This window comes from Psittacula echo (assembly GCF_963264785.1).
Source record: "Psittacula echo genome assembly, chromosome: 5".
In the NCBI taxonomy this organism is placed as follows: domain Eukaryota; kingdom Metazoa; phylum Chordata; class Aves; order Psittaciformes; family Psittacidae; genus Psittacula; species Psittacula echo.
This window is the reverse complement of record NC_137739.1, coordinates 1,008,661-1,030,929: the sequence shown is the minus strand read 5'-3', so window position 1 is coordinate 1,030,929 and position 22,269 is coordinate 1,008,661. Positions and strand designations below refer to the sequence as shown.

General features: G+C 45.1%; 1 protein-coding gene across 6 annotated transcripts in view; it reads right to left on the bottom strand.

Moving 5' to 3' along the window:
• ARHGAP17 (Rho GTPase activating protein 17) overlaps nucleotides 1-22,269 on the bottom strand; it is a 44,654-nt gene that overhangs the window by 21,695 nt on the left and 690 nt on the right. For 5 of the 6 annotated variants that reach the window (XM_080617087.1, XM_080617089.1, XM_080617086.1 and 2 more), the window contains exon 2: nucleotides 1,110-1,149. In XM_080617087.1, coding sequence (XP_080473213.1) covers nucleotides 1,110-1,149 — 40 coding nt within the window. Of the gene's footprint in view, nucleotides 1-1,109; nucleotides 1,150-2,044; nucleotides 2,194-22,269 lie in introns of all 6 variants that reach the window. The other variant, XM_080617090.1, reaches the window with a different exon arrangement.

Sequence of the window (22,269 nt, the reverse complement as noted above, 5' to 3'; positions counted from 1 at the left end):
TTCACCATTACTCAAGATGATTTCATGTGCTTGTGCTGAATTCAAGTTTTAAGGCTGCTGCGTTCTCTCATCTACTTTAATCTAAACAGCTGGAAAGGGCTGAACTAAAAGTATTTGCATCATGGATTTGGCTTCTGTGTTTCATCTACGGGTCCTGAACTTCAGCATACCAAGATGCTGCGTTATCTATTTGAAATAGCCATGCCACTTGAGGCCTCACAGAGCACCCAGCCTGACCTCTGTGACAATGCATGTTCTGCCTCTTTATTTTTAGTCTTTCACAAAGTAACCACAGGAAGAAAGCTATGTAGACCAAGTCTGCAGTCAGATTTATCCTATGTAATGAGTCAACCTTGTTAATGTAACAGTTGCAACTGAGATCCCACCATGGAAGTAGCGTTTGATTAGGTGGCATGCCTGCAAAAAGCTGACAAGTCTGCAAACACATCAAATGTCAGCGTGACAAATCTGTGAACAAGCATCACAAGCTAAGCAAGCAGCATTTACACACTTAAATAAAGCAATTCCAGACTTCCAGAGAAAAATCTATTAGCAAGCACTTGGCAAGGTTTTTTTGCCACTTCTCTTAAGGCCCAAGTTGACCTCTTGAAGAGAAACAGACATGAAGACAGAAACCAGCTGTGCCTGATCATCGCTTCTTCCCAGCTCATCCTCCTCCAGCAGACAGACTGGCAAGTCATTAGCACTATTAGCTCGTAAACTTAATAAGACAGTTCAGCTAACTCAAAGCAAGACTCCTCCTCCTCCACTTTATCAGGCCACAGGATCAGATGCAGAAACAGAAGTACTTAAGTTTCTCCACTCAAAGTGGATCACAGTTTTTGCATGTGCTGAGAAGTCAGCCAAAGGCCCCTCGTTTTCCTCCCCATCATCTGCAGTATTTCCCCCCACATCAGGTACTCCACAAAACTCAGGAGGTTCAAACCTCACAAAGAGCAACTTAAAATGTGTAAGTAAGGTCCTTAGTGATATGGTTTAGTGGTGGTCTTGGCAGTCCTGGGGTAACGGTTGGATGTGATGATCTTAAAGGTCTTTTCCAACCTAGCTGATTCTATGAGAAAGTATACGTATTAAATGTGTTACAATACCTGCAACAGGTCTTCACTGAGTACCTCTGTTTTCTCAGCCCTAGGGAAGAGAAAAAGACCATTGTCAGAGTGATTAGCACATTTGGGGTCAAAGGCTGAAAGCACTTCAGCAACAAAACCAGTTCAGCTTGAAGCTATAATCCCGTTATGACCATGGCTGCAAGCAGCACCACATTCAGGATGGAGCGCTGGCTCCCAGCCCCGGCACATCAAACGCAGATGGCTTGCTCAGCACAGGGTGCTTGGGAAAGCCTGACATTCCCGGAATCCTCAGCCCACAGCACCATCCCACAGCTCCAAATGGTATTTCCAACTGCACACAGTTTAACACAAAGCAAACTGGGATCCTGAGTCGCTTCACTTGAATGCAAAGATACACCAAAGCAATTTAGTTTCACTTCATGCTCTGATCAGGTAATGCTATCAATGTACCCAAGTGTAAGGGTGTATAAAGACATGAGAAAAGCAGGGCAGTCAGCTTCGTTTTGTATTTTATCCCTGCAGAGCTTTATCAACCAGCAGTCAGTGGAAATGGCAGCCTTAAGACCTTCCCTCAACCTTACTGCACATAACTGTCATCAGACATCTCCCATTACCTCATTCTGCTGATTTCTTTAATACTAAAGGAGGATAAATGATTTATTACTTTAAACCATCAGCAGAAGTTAACAGTATTCCCAATAAAGTTCTAATCTCAACAGAAAAGCAGCTGAATACTTACACATACTCCCAGACAAAACATTAACAGTTGTTACAAACACACTCAAACATTCACACATACAATTCCACACCTTTTTCCCAATCCCAGCTTACATATAAACTTTGATTTGTTTAATGTTGACACAGATTTGTTTGGCGTTGACTCATCTGCTGTAACCCTGCTTTATTCTGCCTCTGCCAGATCGATAAAGCAGAGCAAGATAAGTTTAGCTCACCCGTGATCTCTCCCACTTGGCTGCTCACTGTTACTGCACGTCGATGGCTATAGAGGCCTTGGAGGTACTCCAGTACTCTGCTTTCCCGTTCAGAGTTTCCCCCGCTGCTGTCAGAGTGTCTCATCTCCTACACCAACTTCCTTCTGATCCTGCAACGTGTGTAATAACCTACTGCAAAGCTGGGCATGCACAGAGACCTCATCAGGCTTCATCAGCTGAACATGCAAAATGCCCCCAAAGACAACATTCAGTCACATGAAGTGGGGGGTTTGGGGTTTTTTTAAGGCATTTGACTTCAGTTTCATGGCACATTATCTGCTTGAACTGTTTGTGACCCATAAGGTGATTAATAATTAAGTACCAGAACACAGGAATGCTCAGAACCTCGGGAAGACAAAAGCCACTTCAATACTTTGATAGCAAATAAACTGCCAGCACTGCAGCATTTATTTGTTTGGGAAACACAAGACTGGCAAACTTCTCTTCCACATTAATAGAAATGTTGTGTCTGGTCCTAAGTGTATCCCGTTAGAGAGCAATTAGAGTCAGTTATTTTCTTCTTAAGTCTTTAAAACCCCACCTGAAATTACATGGAAGAACCACAGTGTAAGAATAGTCCAGTTATAGCAGTACATGCTTATACAGGTTTTAATCCAAAGTGGCAACTACTACACATGAGCAAACTGATCTGATGGAAGAATAGAGAGCTACCAGATACTTCTGTAGGAACATCATGCTGCGCACGGTAATGGTTTTACACCCAATTCCTCAGCAGCCAGAGGTTTCTTTCCTTCAACAGATAGCAGAAGATGAGCACCTCTATTTCTAATACTGAATTTGAGATGCATATAAAAGGCACCAATTCAAATACCTGTTGGGCGAAATCCCATCCCGATGGACGCAGCAACTGCACGCCAGAATCAAGAGGCTGCAGATGAAGGGGAGCAGTCCTATGAAGGAAGCAACTGAACAGATATCTACCTGCCCTTAGCTTGCTAAACAGCCCAAGGTGTCTTCTGCAAACCCAGGGACTTCTTTCAGCAACAGATGCAGTTTATAAATAAATCAGCCGACTGGAAATTGCTTCACTCTGAAGTTTCAGAACAGCTCCTTGCACTTCCAGCCATATGAAGGTTCTCTGGTTAAAGCAATCGGCACAGAGCAAATATCAGTGTGGCAGCTGAGCAGAGCTCCAGCAGCCACTGCCAGTGGCTCAGGCTTGCCAACTCACTTGGAAAAGCAGCAGCAGGACAGCAGCAGTGCCACGCACACAGCGATTATCCATTGTAACAGACCACAGAAACAGGGGCGCAGCCACCTTCTTCACCTTCATGGTTGGGTTGGTTGGAAGGGACCTTAAAGCTCATCCAATCCCAACCCCTGCCACGGGCAGGGACCCCTTCCACTGGAGCAGCTTGCTCCAAGCCCCTGTGTCCAACCTGGCCTTGAACACTGCCAGGGATGGGGCAGCCACAGCTTCTCTGGGCACCCTGGGCCAGCGCCTCAGCACCCTCACAGGGAAGAGCTTCTGCCTAAGAGCTCATCTCAGTCTCCCCTCTGGCAGGTTAAAGCCATTCCCCTTGGCCTGTCCCTACAGGCCCTTGTCCAAAGCCCCTCTCCAGGTTTCTTGTAGCCCCTTTAGGCACTGGAGCTGCTCTAAGGTCTCCAGAGCAGAGCTGCTTCAGCCCTTGCAGCATCTCCATGGCCTCCTCTGCACTCACTCGAGCAGCTCCAGAGATTCATATCTAAACACTTAGGGCTCAGTTTCCTCCTTCTGCCTAGAAACCTGTGTAAGAAAACATCAGCACTGGTTTCCACATGTACATAACACAACGAGATTTGAGCTGACTCCCCCATGCATCTCTCTGGCCCTTGCTCAGCATAAAGAGAAAGTCAGATCAGACAAGGGTGTTTCAGCAGCTCCCTTGCCCTGGCTGCTGACACACCGATGTGACACAGCCCAGACACCATGGAAGGGAAGATCTGATGTAGCAGATGAGAAGACACCACCTTACCCTCGGTGGCAGCTTTAGGAAGGAAACCAGGCACCCCGGGAGGCACAATTCAAAACAGCTTTCAGAGTGCTTACAACTGGATATGTAAACATCATTAAACCTCAGAGCTGCTGATAGTCACAGCCACTGCCTGAGAGGTCACTGAACCTCCCACTCAAGCTGCAATAGCCAAATTACTACAAGATAATGTAAAACTCACTTTCAGCTACTGGGAATCACAAACTGCATTTTACAGGAATTATCCTTGGAGGAATCAATGTCCCTTCTAACATTATTCCGTATTGGTGTTCAACTGATCTTTCATTACACTACTGTTAAGTTGCTGGATGCTTCTGAATGGCTTTGGCCATTTAAATACCATCAAATAGTAGAACAGAGCTTCCATACGACTTTAGACCAATTAAAAGTTCCATTTCTCCTTCCCCCTCCTTTTTCCTAGGATTATATCCATTTGAGTTAAAGGCAGAGATAGGTCAGTAACGTGTCAACAGAAACTATTTCCAAGGTAAATATGGTTACCGGCAGACTATGTATCACCATGTGAAGTGCAAACCAATTTTCATCTCTACCTCTAGCCCTCTTTGTACACCTCACTGGTTTATCAAGGATTTAAAGCCTCAGCTGGAAAATCTGGATCTCCCCCTCTGAAGTCAGGGATGGATTTTCCCCAGTCACTGGTGGCAGCAGTACAGCATCGGCTCAGAAAAGCCATAGATGATGATTATGATGTTGGGTTCGGAAATACAGAGAAGGAGACCTCACCCTTCCTGCAGGCCCACATTCCAAATTTAATAAGGAAGCCAAGAAAGAGCCACTAAAGAATATTGGTTCTCAGTGCCCACAACCATGAAACAGAAAATGCCACCTTGTGACAGCAGCACAGCCTAATCTTTACTGAGCAGGGAAAAGCTACAAGGTGCCCGTCTCCCTCTAAGTAGCAGGTACACAAGTTCAAAGTTTCCACCTAACTGCAGCTTCAAGGGATGCTGCCAACTAATTTATCAGCAAACTTGTAGAAAGTAACAGCATTTCTTTTTCACTGCTACCTGAAGTTCTGTCCTTACCCCTTGTTAGATATTATTTGTATCTCTCTAGCAGCACAAAGTGATGAAGAAATCCTTCTGGAATCAAGAACCGATGAAGAATTGGAAGATTTAGTTGCAGAGAGTGTTTCCCAAGGACTTTTATCAAGCCCAGCAGCTGGAGACCCTCCACTGGCAGCTCCCCCTCAGATACCATGACCACAGCCCATCCCGAACTGATACCCAAGCTCAGGCTAGAGCAGCTACGGCTGTTTACATTCAGGCAGCTAAACCTGATCCAGTGCTAACAGTTAATTCCCAGTTGCAAAACAAGGTCCCTCCAAGGCATTACTAATGGGGAAAGCATGCCCTGCCTTCCCAGCCCCTCCCGAGGCCCCAGCCCGAGCTGTTCCTGCAGGAGCCATCCCCGTGCTTCCGGAAGGCTGGATCTGCCGGCACACAGCGGGGAAACGGGAGCTGCCCAGCATGGAGCCTCCCAACACCTCCAGTGACAGCTGTGGTGTTGGCATGATGGGGCATAAGCAGGAGCCTGGGGGATGCCTAGGGCTTGGCATGGCACCCCCGGCTGGTCAGAGCAGAGGTTCGGGGCTGGCACGGGCTCTGGAAACAGGAATGGAGCTGGTCCCATGGGAAAGGAAGGTCTCTGAGAACTGAGGTTTTGCTGCTACAGCAGGGTGTCAGGATACCTGTACCACCAGACCCTTGATACACATCAACTGGCACAAAGTTTTCCAATTAAAATTGAGCAGTGCCTTTTAAAAGACTGGTTTTAAAACCAATCCTGAACAATCATTTGTTACAGCTACAATTACCCCCCTACCAAATAGAGAGGATAAAGCTACTGAATTCAGTAAAACCAATACTTTCAAACTGCTTTTCATGCCGAGAGCGCGCAACATCCTGCACGAGCGGCTGGCGGCTTCATCTCCTCACCCTGCTGCACTGGTAAAACGGGTTCAGCCCTAAGGCAGCTCAGGCAGCCAAGCTGACTGGAAATAAGCTGACAGAAACAGTTACTTCTCAGCCAAATCAGCTCCAAAAATCTACCCCTGGGACAACCAACCTGACACAGCTCCGGGGTGGGACAGGCAGCAAAGGGCAGGTCAGGCTCTGAGTACAGCTCGGTTGGTGAATGACAGCCGAGACACCTGAGCAGTTACAGCTTCTCCCTTTCTGATACCCTAGCACTGAGGAACTGTCATCTTCAACAAGGTTTTTGTTGCCAGATTGATTCTCCACACAACTTTTCTTTCCAAGACAGCAAATAGCGTACTTAACATGAAATGTGTCATGCCACATCAATGCTGGTGCCATTTTCTATTTGGGGATGCCACGGCCGTGAGTAATTACCTTTAACTCACTCCAAGCAAAAACCGAAGAGGTTTGGAAGTGGGAGAAGTGTATTTTTTATTGCAGACACCTTAATTACAACACCTTAGCTTGCAGGGACATTTAACATGTATTGGCCCCCTCTAAGTGTTTTATGGCATCACTTGTTGTATTTCTCTCCTCCCTTCGGGAAAGGCCCTTCAGCTCAGCTTCCTGCCTGGCTCAGCCTACAGCAGGATGTGAAGAACAGCTCTCACCCTACAGGTTTAAAACTCATCCCCTCACTGTTTCACTGTTCAGCTCCTTCACACTCTCAGGCCAGAAGCCTCCTCTGTACATCTGGAAACAGCAGATGAGAATTCCTGAGATAAAAGTGTTTCTCTTCCACAGAGAAAGAATTTACATTTCCCTATACGAAATGAAGAAGCTCTATTAAACCAGCACTGGAGATTTAATGCAATAAAGCTTCACCAAAACAAAGGTTGAGCTCTCACTGGCTTCACAACAGGGTCCTGCTCATCCCTGGGGCACCCTGACCCAGGGCCTGATCTCCAAAGCAGGTCAATGCTACAGATCCAGTAGAAAGTTCCACTCCCGCAAGGCTAACAAGGAAGCAGCAGGAGCAACCTAACATGAAGAGCCATAAAACCTTGGACATTCACAACAGAACAAGTGACTCAGTTCAGATGTCAAAGTGGAAACAGAAACCTTGACTCACGCACTTCGAAGGGAGGAGGAGCTGGCGGAAGGTGATGCTGAGGGAGGGCAGCTCACAACAAAACACGTCCACATTCCTGATTTCTGGAAAGATTTCAGTGGAAGCAAGGAGAATCCACCCAAAATATGAGCCAGACTTAAAGCCAGCCTTCCCTGCTGTCTGGTTTTCCCTAAACAAAGCAGTTGTTTGTTACCAGGAGTAACCAGATTAGCTCCGCTGGCTGGCGAGTTAACACTGCAGAGCACCTTCGCCGGGCTGGCAGCACATCCTGCCTGCTTTCCACATACAATAGGCAGGATCTGCTGCCAGGAAAAATGAAAGAATCAGCAGCTCTGTTCCAAAACAAGGAATGCAGAATTAGGTGATAATTTCCCTTCTAAAAGGTTCACTTTTTCAACATTCAATAAGGGAGACCTCATAGAAAATACAACTCAAAGGTGGTTCAGCTTTCCTCATCTGACGTCATACTGAATTCCAGGAACAGGCTTCCTTCCCAAGCTGGATGAACCCTGTATTTTATAATCCAAGTTCACAGAACCTGATTACCAAATACGTCAGTTTTAAGATAAAATGAAAGCTTCAATCTGGTGAAAGAGCTGAAACAGCTGAACAAGACCAGAGACAAACCTTTTCAGGGAGGAAGCTCCTGGGTACCATTTACTGTACACTGAAGTGACTGCTGCAGTCAGTATCCAAACATGAAACAGATCAGTGTTTATAGTGGTATCTTCCTTCCTTTTTGCTTGGCTTTGGCTGTAAGAAATTGAGGTGATGCAGGGAACTTATTTCCCACACCCGTGGCCTTCATAAACACCTATAGTAAAAGCCACTTTTCCAACCCACTTTATTACAAAGGATTAATTTTCCTTGCTTTGACAGCCCATGGCAATACTCAGCTTGGTGGAGGAGTCTGCTTCCACCTGCACAGCGTTCTGAAGACGAGACACAGCAGAAACATGTCTGGCCGAGTACCTTAGAAACCAAGTTCCTTACATCACACAAGCCCCAGATTAATCCGGTTTTGACTCAAAAAGCCCTGAATTCATATAGAGAGTAAAAGTGATGAACTGGGATCCTCTGTGTGGTTGAAACCAGCATGACCCAAGGGTAAGTACCAATATTCTCGGAGTTATTTTTAACCATTTAAAATCAGAGTGACTGTCAGATGACAACCACCACTTTCAATATTAGTACACAGGGAACACCACTCACAACCAGCCACCCATTCAACTGAGCTTGCCTACTATGCCTGTTTTCCACCCAAATTAACCACATATACTTCTGCACAAGTATTAAAATGCTTCTGCTGTCAATCTGGTGCTTTAGCAGCAGAAATCACAGCAGAGGAGATACCCTCCAGCTCACTTCCTATGGACAGCCCTTGGTGCAGAACCAGCTTTCACACTGAAGTGACACTCAGGTCATTTTAACCCATACAGTTATTAATTCTTTAGAAGTGCTTTAAAAAAAAAACGGAGCATCACCTCCAAGGCACCAAAATGTTTCATTACTCAAGATCTGTATCTCCAGAAACCCAGGAGCTGCACAACTCCAATTCAGAACTCAATAAACAGATGAAGATCTCTGCTCCTCTGTCTTCCTCCTTCATTTCCTCATCGAGTTCTTCCATCAAGCTTTGCTCAGTGCCTCAGTCTAAAAGCTGCAACTTTGATGTTTCTGATAATCTCCTCACCCGGTGCTGAGGCATGAAGCCTGCCTGCTCTAATTAAAGGCAGGCCAGGCTTTAGGAAGATAATCATCTTGGAGAGAAAGCAGGCTGCTCCTTCGCAGGGAAACCCATGACAGACTGTTCACATTAGGGGATCTGAAATTCCTTCCTCGGTGAAATGGATCCAAGGCTCCCCTCCCAAGCAGGGCAGTAAATTTAGCTGTTTAGAACAACCATGGCTCACGCCAAATCCTATTTTAGGGCCACTCTCAGAGGTGCAGTGACTGCAGTGGGGCCCTGTGCCGCCCTTCAGAGCTCCAACCCTCCCTGTAAAATAACTTGGTTTTCAAGTTAGATACTGAGAATTAAACCAAATACGGTGCAGTTTGGTACTGTTCAGTTAAGCCTAGCAGATCCAGAAAGATAATTGAGCCACACACACACTGAGAATTAGTTAAATCTAAGTTGAACTTACAGCAAAACTATGATTGTGGTTTAAATGCAGAATGTTTCAGTGAGTAGTCTGAGGACAATGAGACCTTTTAACTTCTGGATACAAATTCAATTTACAATTGAGTGCTTCCAGTTGACTACTGTCCCAGCAAATCAAATACTTGCTGCTAGCCTGCTAGTTCACACCAGTTTCACATTTCCCATGCTAAGTGCAAATTATTTAAGATTACCACAAAACTTGAGCTTTTCAAACAAGTTATTGATGTAATTCATTAACAAAGGTACACAAACACCCTCACACCATGTCTTAGTAAACAACTGGTTTCAATATTTAACTGCCCACTATTTATTTATATTAAGTTTGCTTTCACACAAGGTCTTTCTCTCCTCCGAGCAAGCAACAACCTTTCATTGATGGAGAATAGCTCTATCTAAAGTTAGCTGGGTACAGGTTTGATGTAAGAGACAGCAGAGCAGAAAGCAACCTAAATCATTACTGAACTTGTCATTCCTTAACGTCTCAGGTGCAGTGTTACAACCCCTGCATGCCAGCACCAATGTAGCTGGTGCCAGAATGGGAATCCCACCTTTGTGCTTCTGCAGCAGCCAGAGTCCCACTGGAGCACCAGGTCTGGTTGAAAATTAACCTGGCTGAAAAGCAGCCATAAAGGTGCCTGCAGCCACCTCCCTTCCCAGGGCTGACTCTGCTGAGCTGCTCACCCCAGCTCTCCACAGCAGCCTCCAGTTGTGCCAGCTCCAGTCACCATCACATCAAATCCATGGCAAGGAGCAGACGTTGGATCCCCCCCTCGCATGATTCCCTACATCCTTTTTCCTTTCAGGCGTCCTATGTGAAGCAGTTCCCATTCCCCAAGATCAGGGACAGGTCCTTACACCCCTCCCCTGTACCACTGGCAGACACTGGCAGCTCTGGCTGGAATTACATGCAATAAATTACTTGTTTCCTGTTGTCCTGGGCCACCCCACGGCTGCACCACCCCTGTCCCCAGGCAGGGGAGCTGGAACCAGCACAGGGATAGGGGAATCTGTCCCCTTCAGCTACCTGAGAGCAGCTCAAACTGATCATGAAACTGCACCCTGGGGCCAACATTTCACTGACAAGAGCTGACATCGGCTGGAAGAGCTGCTGACCAAAGCTGTGGTGTCCTCCCTCCCACCACCCTCAGTTCCTCACATCCCCTGTGCCTGGCACAAGCATCTGCAGTAGTCACCAGCTCCAAGGACTGACCTGGCTGAAAACTAACTTGGGTGGAAGAAACCCTATTTTTCAATCAGATTAACTTCATAAGCACAAAGAATCACAGAATCCCAGCCGGGTTTGGGTTAAAGGGACCTTAAAGCTCATCTCCAACTCCCTGCCACGGGCAGGGACATCCTCCACTAGAACAGCTTGCTCCAAGCCCCTGTGTCCAACCTGGCCTTGAACACTGCCAGGGATGGGGCAGCCACAGCTTCTCGGGGCACCCTTTGCCAGTGGCAGTAAATGGCAGGACACTAGCGAATGGAGGCTTGGCAGCAAGAGCACTGCTGCAGTTGCACACCCTGACCACAGAAGTTAAGGCAGCAACTGATGTTTCTAGGTAAGAGAATGGCTCATGGATTTCCTACGTGTGGGTTTGGCAGCTTCTAGTTTTAGGTGAGGACCAGTCGCTTGCCAAACCACCTGCTGATGTGAGAACTCCTTCACACTTGAGAAGGGAAAAAACCTGAACCACCCACCAAAAGTCCCTCAAACACGGCCTGAACTTTCCATCTAGGCACAAACGGGGGGGATGGCCCCTCTAACTTCAGTCACTTTTAAATGTTATCATTTCTTTTACCAGTGCATTGTCAGGCACTGGGAAAAGCCTCCAAGGAGCAGGACTGCCTTGTGCAAAGACAAACTTCTTACAGTGCAGACATGTTTGAATAGGAAAAATATGCAATACAGGAATGAGCAAAATACACTGAACGGCTAAAAAAACATAATCCTGGGGGTTTTTTACACATTTGTTTGCTTTTTTGCCTTTTGGCAGGACCTTTCAGCTACACTTTACCTTGCATAAGTGTCAAAAGCTCCAATCCAGAAATGCACACTGCGCCAAAGGTAACGCTGCTCTTAATTTAATCCGCTGTCCAGACAGGTCTATTTTAAGCCTGGGGATTCACGAAACTGGCAAGAGAAAGCCTTTGAAAAGGAACCAGACTGAATCAACACAAGAAGCAAAACAAGGAAACACAGAAAAGGCAGAACAATGAAGTAGGAATAGAAAGTACAAATGCCAGGAGGAGCTGGGAGCTTTGAACTAACAGTAAAACAAGTATACAGGAATTCAGGGACCTGGAGTTACATAAAACCAACAGGTTAGTGACAAAACAGGGATCATTCTTTGTGCTTACTCCTTCACAGTGAAGCCTCTGCACTGATTTCAGCAATGATTAACACTTAATGCCTGAACCCTCTACTATGTTTCACCAACAGGAAAGCAAGTTTCTGAGCTAAGTCCCACAATTAGCCTGTAACTGATACAACTCCTCCAATTACTAGGTTTAGGGCACTGGCTATACATACGTGGGTTTATACTGCTCAGATACAGTGCATACAGACCCTATTGCTGCGTGTAACAGAGCCCCACATCATCACCACCCTATCGCGTGTTGCACATGATGCTTTTTGCTGTTTCAACAGGAAACAGAGTTAACTTTATTGCTAGATTTCCCAGAAGGAAATACAAGCCCCAGACTAATACTCTGATCTAGGTTTTACAACCTGTAGCTGCACTGGAGCACACACTTGGACCTGCTGTTACAAATCCAGGATTACTCTACCCTACTGTTCTATTCCTACAAAAAACATCAGCTCAGAACACTTAATCTGTGTATTAAATCAGCTCAGAGCAACACAAACCAGTTAAACGCTCCACTGAAACAGAAGCTGCAGCAGTTTAGCTCACACCTTTATTTTTCTGCATGAAAATGATACCCTTCTACCTTCATTTTCTACAGAACACAAAACTTTCCATCATGTGGATTAACATTTCCTATCCATTGCTTGATAGTTAGCTCGCATTTGAGTAACCACTGCACTTCGCAAAGCTGTATCACAGCCACAACTCCCCAATCTGCATGCAAGGAGATTTATCTTCTAAGAAAGGCCAACCTTTATAACTGCATTTTCCTGCCACTGTAGCCTTAACTCTGTCACCAAGGATGTGTGTACAAGTGCATGCCACAAGGGATGTGCTGCAATAGCATTGCAGCTCTTAGCAATGACCCACCTCCTCTACTCAGGGCTCAGCTGTACCAGTTACCAGTAGTTCTTTTATTAATTCCCATTCTGGAAGTGCCCTGGGGATCTTGAGAAAGAGCAATACAGCCAGTGAGTGTATCTGTACAAAAACCTAACTCCAGCAACTTCTGGCACAGGACAACTCATAAGACGGAAGGAAAAACCTTTTCTTCCATTGATCCTTCTCCCCTGAAACTGATTTGGACATTATGCATCCTTATTTGATTCACTCCAGGATGTTCCTGTCATTCTGCAATGCAATTAACTTCACAAGAAAACAATCTGTGTCAAGGAAAAACAGGCTCCATCTCACTCAGGAGCAGAACTCGTGACCTCACCCAGTATTCCTGAACACGCTTCCTGTGGAGACAGCGGCACTGTCCGAGCAGAGATGCACAACTATCCTGACAGGCTTCCATCAGCCACAGTAATCTTAGAGATTTTAAGGCTATCTGGTTCCTAAGGAATACATTTTAACCAAAATGTTCCAATCCAGTCAACAAAGCAACCTTGCAGATAAAAAGGCTACGTGTGAGTTCCCCATATTTTTCTTGTCTAGACACCAAGTGCTGCTTTTAGCACAGCAGTCGGTGAGGATCAAATTTAGCTTTCCTGTCAAGACTGGTACCTGCAACCATCAGGCAGCCCTGAAAATGAGGTCATCAAGCACAGTGAGCTGTTCAAATCACTTGACGTGTCACCGCCGAGTGCTTTGATGCTCCTTGGTTCTGAATTACCGGAGATCAGCTGCACCTTACCCAGTTTATTAATTGCCAGTGTTAAACCCCTGCAGGTTTTAGATCAGAGCTGTGGCAAACAGAGACAGGTAATTGCTGCCTTATGCAATGGCCAACACAGGGTCTAGAGGTTCTCCTTATACACCAGCAATGGACCTACTTCTTTTAAGTTATGAAACCTTCCCTTCTGGAAACAGTGCCTAATACTGGCACATATTTGTAGCACATTAAGACACTCTTCATTGAACCACCTCCTAAAAAACCCTATATATTTGGCACTTCATTTGCTAATACAACGACCTCTGAAAAGCAGTTCTGGGCACAGATTCATTATCATAACCTAAAAATACCATGGGAGTATCTAAGAAATACATTTGCTTTCATAGATTCCAAGTGTCACGTTACAGTACCAGGTTGAAATCACTCAGTAGATCACTTCCACTTATTTTAGTAGATTAAATCATCACTATTTTAGGCTTTTGACTCTGGGCATAACCTGATATTAAAGTTACTTGCTCTGAAGAGCCACCATCAGATAAGGTTAGAATGAGGGAATCTCAGCTTCATCCACAAACAGGGTAACACCAGGATTATATGGTTTAAATGAATAAATGCAAGAAGAGTTGGGCTGTACCTATGAGTGCAGGTGCCCAGCTGCCCCTGTGCTGAGCAGCTCTCACAACAGCAGATCCAAGCCTATTTTTACCTTCACACCAAAGCCTCCACCTCAGATGCACCTACCACCTCGGACAACACATCTTTTCCTACTCTTCCAGCTTCCCTTTGGTCCTCCACACCACAGCTACACAGGTCCAGGCCAGGGAGAGTGACTCAGGCTCCAGTTATGTGCTGTGACACCAGTACAAAGTGCTGGGCTTGGCAGGATCATCCTGGCTGCCTCAGAGCTTTCAAATGCTTGTGAAACCACCCAATATCTGCACAAAAAGGACATTTTATCCATCATTTTAAGGCAACGTAAGACTGGGCTTTCCAGAGACAGACACTCCCTTCTTTGGCACAGGCTGCCCAGAGAAGCTGTGGCTGCCCCATCCCTGGGGATCTTCAAGGCCAGGCAGGACAGGGCTTGGAGCAAGCTGCTCTAGTGGAAGGTGTCCCTGCTCGTGGCAGGGGGTTGGAGCTGGAGGAGCTTTAAGGTCCTTTCCAAGCCAAACCACTCTGGAATTGTATGATTTTATCAGTCCCCTGATCTGCTTCATCAAGCAGTAGCATGACAACAGAGCCAAAGGAGATGAGGACATGCACGCAGGAGGGCAATTAATATTCCCCAAATCCCTGGGTTTGGAATCTTTTCATTTCTTTTTCTGCAACAAAAATCTCAAGTATTTTACACGCTGCCCACTCAGCAGTTGGCACACAGACTCTGCCACAGAATTGTAACTTTTCTCTTCTAACCAAGAGGCTTTAGCTAGATCCCTACTTAAAAGCACAATGTCTTATTAAGGTGCCTTCAGGTCAACGAAATTTAGCACAACTAAATCAAGTCACCCTTCACCACCAAATACCAGAACTGGTTATGTAAGTTTGAAAACCATTTTTTGCCTCTATTAAGGGGAAGCAAAATCAGTGAAGCTTCACCTACTCCGGAAGCACCCACTGCTCAGAAAAACAAGGTAATGCACCCAAGAGCCTCGTTCTCACCCACTGCAGGCACAGAGAAGCAGGATTGTCTCATACAAGATTCACTTAAAGTGACAACAAATAGCTGAAACGATCACAATTTGGTTTTCTGAGAAGCAGGGGAGCATGCCACAGCTCCAACACATTCTCTAGCTGGTGAGTAAGGCAGAGCTCCATGTAGCAATGACAGTGCAGCCAACGCAGGGACCACCACATGCTTGGTACTATCAGACATCACGTATGAATGTCACCCAGTGCTTCAGAGGTGGCTTCTGGTGCTATCAGACATCAGAAGCCACCTCTGGCTCCAGAACCTTCCAAGGCAGACACAACTGGCAGCCACAAGCATCTGGGATACCCAAGCATCGCACCCTTCCTGCAGATCCTGCTTGTGGCCCCTGAAGTTGGGCAAGGCAGACGCAGCCCTGTCAGGGCACTCCAAGGTTTTCATGTGGTCTGGAATTGGATCACAAGCAATGAGGCTTTTTAATCTGAGGCTGAGCAAATACTTACTCATCAATTTAAAAGCTGGTGCTGCCCTGCAAGAGCACAACTGCAACGGGAAGTATCTAGACAGTTTCACACGGTGGTTTTCTGGATACAGGACCCTGCAATGCACCAAGAGCACAGCAGGACACAGCAAACAGCTTCTGCAGGGAAATAAGCTTCTTAAAAACACAGCATCATTTATTAATGGTTTCTAATCTTGCAGATCCTTAACAACCTACACTTCAAACCAACAGGAGAGCATCCTGGTCCCTGAGGAGTTAAGAGATACTAATATACTGACTGCCTTTACAGACCTTGGAGGAACACCTAGAAGCAGGGCAGAAACACTGCTTTGCTTCTTGACCATCTGCTCCCACACAAAACCTCTCTTCTTACCAGGGGTTCCCATACAGCAACGCAGCTTCTCACCAGCAGTACCAGCCTTACAGACCTCACCAGGTCTCAGAGCCTGTCCTCTGAGATACAACTGAAGAAAGTCATTACAAAGTCCTCAGCTTCAATTCAGGTCATTTTTCCTTTGGCTTTAGCAATCTTCTTTGAAGGGTACACTCACCAATGGGATTAACAGACCTGCTCACAAAAGTTAACCTAGACCACAGCCTGGACACAATTCACATCCCCAAGCTCTTCCGTTTCTCGCTGCATTAATGGCAGTCACAAATACAGAGACGAGTGCCAAGTCTTACCACCAGAAGCAGCCCCAAACTGAAAACATAATAGCTGCATGTTTTCTATAATTGGAAGTTTGTGCTGCTAGAAAAATCAGATTCCCGAGCTGCACAAGGCATTACATTGTGTCCGAGTTCCCCAAAGGGCGCAGGAAACAGATAAATACGCAGATACCAAGGAGCTCTGTTGCTCCTGCTGGGGCTGAGCTGTGGTGGTAAAGGGGAAACTGTTGGTTCTTTGCTTACATCTCACATGGAAACGCCATTTCATGAGGTTTTGTGCTGCTGCAGAGCCCATACAGGAGCCCAAGAGCAGCCAAGAGGTAATGAACAGTTTATGGAGCCAGCTCCAGTGTCTCAGTCAGCATCAAGCTTACCTCCTCCTTGCTCTGCCTGTTCAACAGCCAGGCTACTACCACGCAGATGTTTAGATAATGCATTCCCTTTCCTATTAGTATACAAGTGCTTTAGCATTCACACACATTTTATTTCAATCAGTCCCTGACAGTTACACAGAGTCCAGGCGCCTGCCCGTGCTCAGGAAAACAGATCTGCCCTAATTCAATCTCCTCCGAGCCTTTAAACCTGTCATTGAATTAATCTGCCTTCCAGAAAGATCCAAGTCAATTTTCTCATTAAAGAGACCTCGAACTTCATTTGGAGATAAACAGGAAATGTTTAAGATAACTCTTCTAAACACTGACACAAGATTTTGCTTTTCCTTTTCATGAGCACTCAGCTGCAGCCAAATGCCAGCCTACAAGACTAAGCACAAAGCAGGTTCTCCCCTGCCCATAAATATGAATGTTATTTCAATGCTGTTTACCACTTTTCCACAGATCTCTGCCAATGACAACAAGCATTCCAAGCAAATAACGCTTATCATGGGTAACCTTTTAAAGGATGCTTGGATGAGCCAAGAGTTTTCCAATATTGGGGTCACAATCATTGTGTTTTCCAAACAAGAGCTAGAAAAACATTAAAGAACTATTTCTTGGACATTAAATGGCCCTGTAGGGTTAATATTACACTGATTTAAGTGGTTTGGGCTTATCAGAGATGAGTGCACTGTTGTTTTACCACCCTGGATGCTTGTAAAAGCTAACTTACAAAGTACTATCACCACAAGATGAAGGAGTAAAAGAACCTCTTTAAGTAATGATTCACAGAACAATTCTGTAAAAGACTGGGATCAATGGATAACACTTTGGCAGGAATGAAAAATTAATAACATGGGGCATCTGCTTTTCCCATGAAGCATTACTAAAAGTTATCACTTTCCTTCAGGTTTTCCCCTGTACAAAGCAAGCGTAGGCAGCTCCTCACTGAACAATCATTCACTACCAGGCATTCTAACACAGCATTTAACACAATGTAATAGTGATGTTACAACCACACCAATCCCAACTCACGACTTGCACGTTGCCAAGTGGCTTGAAGAAATCCTAAATATAGTTCAGCACTGCAACTTTTATGCAGGGCATGAGCTATTAAAAGATACATTCAAATACTCCCCTTGTGTCATGGTAATGTCATGCACACAGGGCCTGGAAAAACCTATCCATACACAAGAAGTTGTGTTTAAATGGTGGAAAACTAGTGAAGAAGCTACAGAAGTTAACTTCTTGCATAAAGAAAGATCTAAGGTGGTTTGTGGCCTCTTTCAGATTTCTAATTAGTCAGATCTGCCTGTCCCTGGTTTAAATTACTGTAACAGCCTAAGGGCAGATAGAGTGTCTCTTGAGTAGACAGTGAGTATATCCACCCATCCAGCAGTCTCAACCTGACACGACTTCACCAGCCCTGCACCTTCCAGGCCCGTTGGCTGGAGCAATTTTTAACCTGTACATTATTCTGCTGGCTGCACCTGAAAGAAGGAAAACAACATTGATGGGCACAACATCCACAGTTGTGTCCCCAGAGGCAGGAAAGCCCAAGTTACAATGTTACACAGCCTACCAAGTGCATTGATTACCAGCCTGGTGCTCTGTAAGTAAACAGCGTGATACAAACCCCTCTGTGGACTCATTCCTCACATAAATTACTCAGCTATGCAGTTTGAATGCTTATTAAAGTGTCACTTGAAAGCCTTTAATAACAATGCCTCTGAACATTTATTTTCATTAGAGATGACTGCAGCTATAAAGTGGAATAGCTGTTGAGCTTCTCACCAAAACCTGTCTCCCTTTGTCATTTATAAATGGGTATGAAGCGAACACAAGCATTTATAGATACTGAACAACTACCTTGTTGATGTTGTACATAATACAATCCTGCCTATGATTTCTGAGCCTAACACAGAGCTGATCTGTCAGGAGGAGGATCTCCTCAGGAAGCATCCCTGGGATGCTTCCCACAGCAGGAAGGCAGCATCTCACATCACAAGATGGCACCTACAGAAACACATTCCACGACTTCCATTTTGGAACGCACTGTACCCAGGTGAAGCACACATGAAATGTGCATATGGATACACTCGTATCAGTGGATATGAGCCTTGGTCCTTAAAACAGATGAAGGTTTAGAGGAATTAATACATAACTCCCATTAAAAGCAACCCCAGGAATCACAGGCCAGCTGACAATCAGGAAGTTCAGAATGAAAGTTACTCTTTTTCTTCTCCACTTCCTCCCCTTCATTTTTGAAGCCTCACTACAAGTTCCACGCTGCTTCCAGTTGCGTAGGCTGGAGTTGGGATAGAGCTCAAAATAAGATTAGCTTTGAGCTAGTTCTTTTGTGTGATATGCTGGTTATCTGTCACGGTCAAGGTGCCAGTTTATTCTGATGCATTAACTCAGCTCACATGGAAGTGATTTTTCAGTAAGCTGTGCCTCTGCCCTGCTGCACACCCCAGCCCTGACCTGCCTGTGACTCAATGGGAGATCCTCCACGATGACGGGAGAAAGACACATGCCATGATCCAGAGTTTGTTCCTCCAGCTACAGCTGCCCTAAGAAAGCACTGATGCCACCTTGGGCAGTCCCTGCAAAGCACCAGTGTAGCTTGCACCAGCCAACGAAACCAGAGGGACCAGCTGGTTTCAGGGACCAGCTGCCAGGCTCCAGTGACAGGCAAATGATCTTGTTTCATTTCCCTCTTTCCCCCAAGTTTAAACAGACAAGAAACTGATATTCTGCTTTGCAGGTTAACGAGAGCTTGAGTTGTTCCCCTCAACAGAAACCCTCACTAGCACCTGCAGCACTCACAACAGATCTAATACATTAAAACTAAGTACTCAGTGGCAGACTGAACACTTGGCTTACGGCACCCAACAACATCCACAAGGTAATTGCTGCAAAATATTTAACACATCTATTAATTAACCTAGAATCCTGTTCCACTCAGCTAATCCCATCTTTAATTAGTTTCCTGCATATATTTCATAATTCTATAGAATACTATCCATGCAGACTCACAGGCTTCCCGTAAATGCCCTTGCTCTGCTTCAAGGAAGCTCTTTCCCATCTCATTTTCCACGCTAAGGTGGTACTCCTCTGATCTTAAGTCACATATTCATGGTAAAAGGACAAGGATGCCAACCTTGGGATGTCATTCACACCTATGGCAAGCTGGATGGGCTAAGTCCTGAATTATCTGAGAGTTAAATGTCCCTGTTAATGGGAACAAAACCATGGGGATGCAGAGCCAAGGTTTGCTGACCTCATGGTACCATCCCTGTGCTCCCTTCCCTCAATTATGGTGAGAAAAATCTCTGAATGAGTGAAAAAGCAGCAGATATCACTTCCAAACACAGGACCATGAAAAGCAGCAGCCAGTTAAAGATTACATCGAAGGGTGCATGTCCCAGAGAAAGTAAGTTCACATCATGTCCCCAAGCAGAAAGCCTGCAGAGATGGGGGGATGTGACCCTCAGCACAGCTCAAACTGCTCCTCCAAACACCCCTCCTCTTCAAGGCATTTATACAACCAGAAGAGTTCTTTTGACACAGGATTTGTCCCCTCATTCTGTCCAAGCATGAAAAGCTAATAAATGAATGTGTAAAGTCAGTGTAAAACTAGCAACCCAGTGTAAACCCATCCTAAAGCAGCAATCTGCAGCAGTACCGGATGGGAAGCACACCACAACTTTATTTTTCTTTTTCTTGTCTTTTTCAATGTTAGAAAAGGGAAATGGTTCACTCCTGGCTTGGTACCTGGTGCCAGAACCACTCGCCTCTGCTAATGCTGCCTGCAAGATCCCACTCACTGATGACTATCGTGGCTCTCACAAGCTCTACAGAGCTTACCACAACCACAGAACGCAGCACCATCCGAAATCCAACAGCCTCAGCCCTGATACTTGTAAGTGAAACCAGTTACAGATCTATCACTGCGAAGTGATGGCACTTTGGGAAATGAAGTAAGACCCTGGTGACTATAGGAATGCTTGGCCCATACATGAAGTGTAAGGAGATGAGCAGCACTAAATATTCACCAATTAATTAACAGCACAGTTGATACCTCTTGAAACAAAATGGTTTTCAAGTTAACTTTGATCAGAACAGTGAAATGAACCATTTCTCCTTCTTTGTGCACTGATTGGTCTAATCAGGCTCCATGTCTTGATGCACTCAAAAGCGCTCACTATCTAAAACACTGTATCTAAGCAAACATCTAATGCAAATGATTAATTTCAACCTCTTTACAGAAAATAGTCAGATAAAAACAGGTTTGAGAAAAAACAATGCTCAGTCATGCACACAAATACACTTTGCTTTGAGAAACACGGAAACATCTTCAGAGTTCCCACTGTTATAGCTCCTACATGTGCAGTCATCAGACATCACAAAAGCCAGCACAAACCTCCTGAGCTTTGTTTCTTCCCCTCCCATCCCCAAACCACCTCCATAAATTAAGTTCCCTGCATTTCATTAGAATGAGTGCAGATTTACAGTGCTGAAAGTTATCTCAAACATAAGCACTTTTCTTTAACTTGGAAACCATCAAATACGAAGGTCAGCAACAAAAGGGTGAGTACCAGCTTGTGCTACCAAGACCGTGCAAAGGAACCCCTGGAAGGGTCAGTTTAGTTCATTCAAAGCCCTTACAAATATGATGGTATAATTCTTATATATACATATAGATATCTACACACAAAAAAAGGCAACAAGCACTGGTCAAAGCTTTATGACTACACTCTTCGGTCTTCACACCTCTATTTAATTCAAAGAAAAGTTTGCATGTTCTTGTGTAAAGAATCCATATGACTAACTTGAGATACTTCATTAATAAAAGATACTTAACTAAGAACTTAAGATATGTTATTATTAAAACACACAGCAAAAAGAAGCAATAAAAAGGTGCTTGTATTTAATACCAACTAAAACAGAGAAGAAAAACAGTTTAAGTTTATTACCTACCTATTAAGCTTACAAAACTGAATCAGTCAGTGTCATTTTAAAGAGTTTTAATGAAAACCAATTACAGGTTCCTGACTGTATTTTATCACCACTGTCCCAGAGCCAGGCTGCTGAGGTACTCGCAGGTACCTGCTGCAGGAGCAATGATCCTGCACAGACAACCACACCCGGGGAAGCTTCACTGTGGGATGACCGCAGCTCCCACTGGTTTCAGCTGCCTCCAGTCAAAGGTCATCAGGAGCCTCCCAATCCCTTCCTGGCTCTGAAAAGATCTCCAGCTTTAATTCATTTGCCCCTGGAAGCTGAAAGCAGCCCAAGATGTTTATCCTGCTCAGCACAACGCAGATTACTTGAAATTCCACTTGGGATTTGGAGCTGTGGGCCCAACACACACAAAATAATCACTCTAACAATATACAAGAACAAAAAAACTCCATTACTTTCCATCAAACACGAATGAACGGGCACAAGACGAGCTAGAAGTTCTGCTCTTTAATAGCAAAACCAGTCTTCTACTTAACCATTATTAGCTGACATACTTCACCTGTTTTATATGTATGCAGGCCCCAAAGAAAACAAACACCGTGTGAAGTGAGTGACTGGAGTGGAGGCCACGAAAATATAAGCTCAGATAAAACGGAAGTTTATACTTTCAGGAGCAGTGCACACTTCCAGATGAAGCTTTTGCTAAAAGCAGAGAGAAGTTTCTGGGTGGGGAACACAGAACTCTCCTCAGGGAGCAGTGAGGCTGCACTGAGGCTTTAGCAGGGAGAAGAGCTGCAGGTTAAGGACCCAC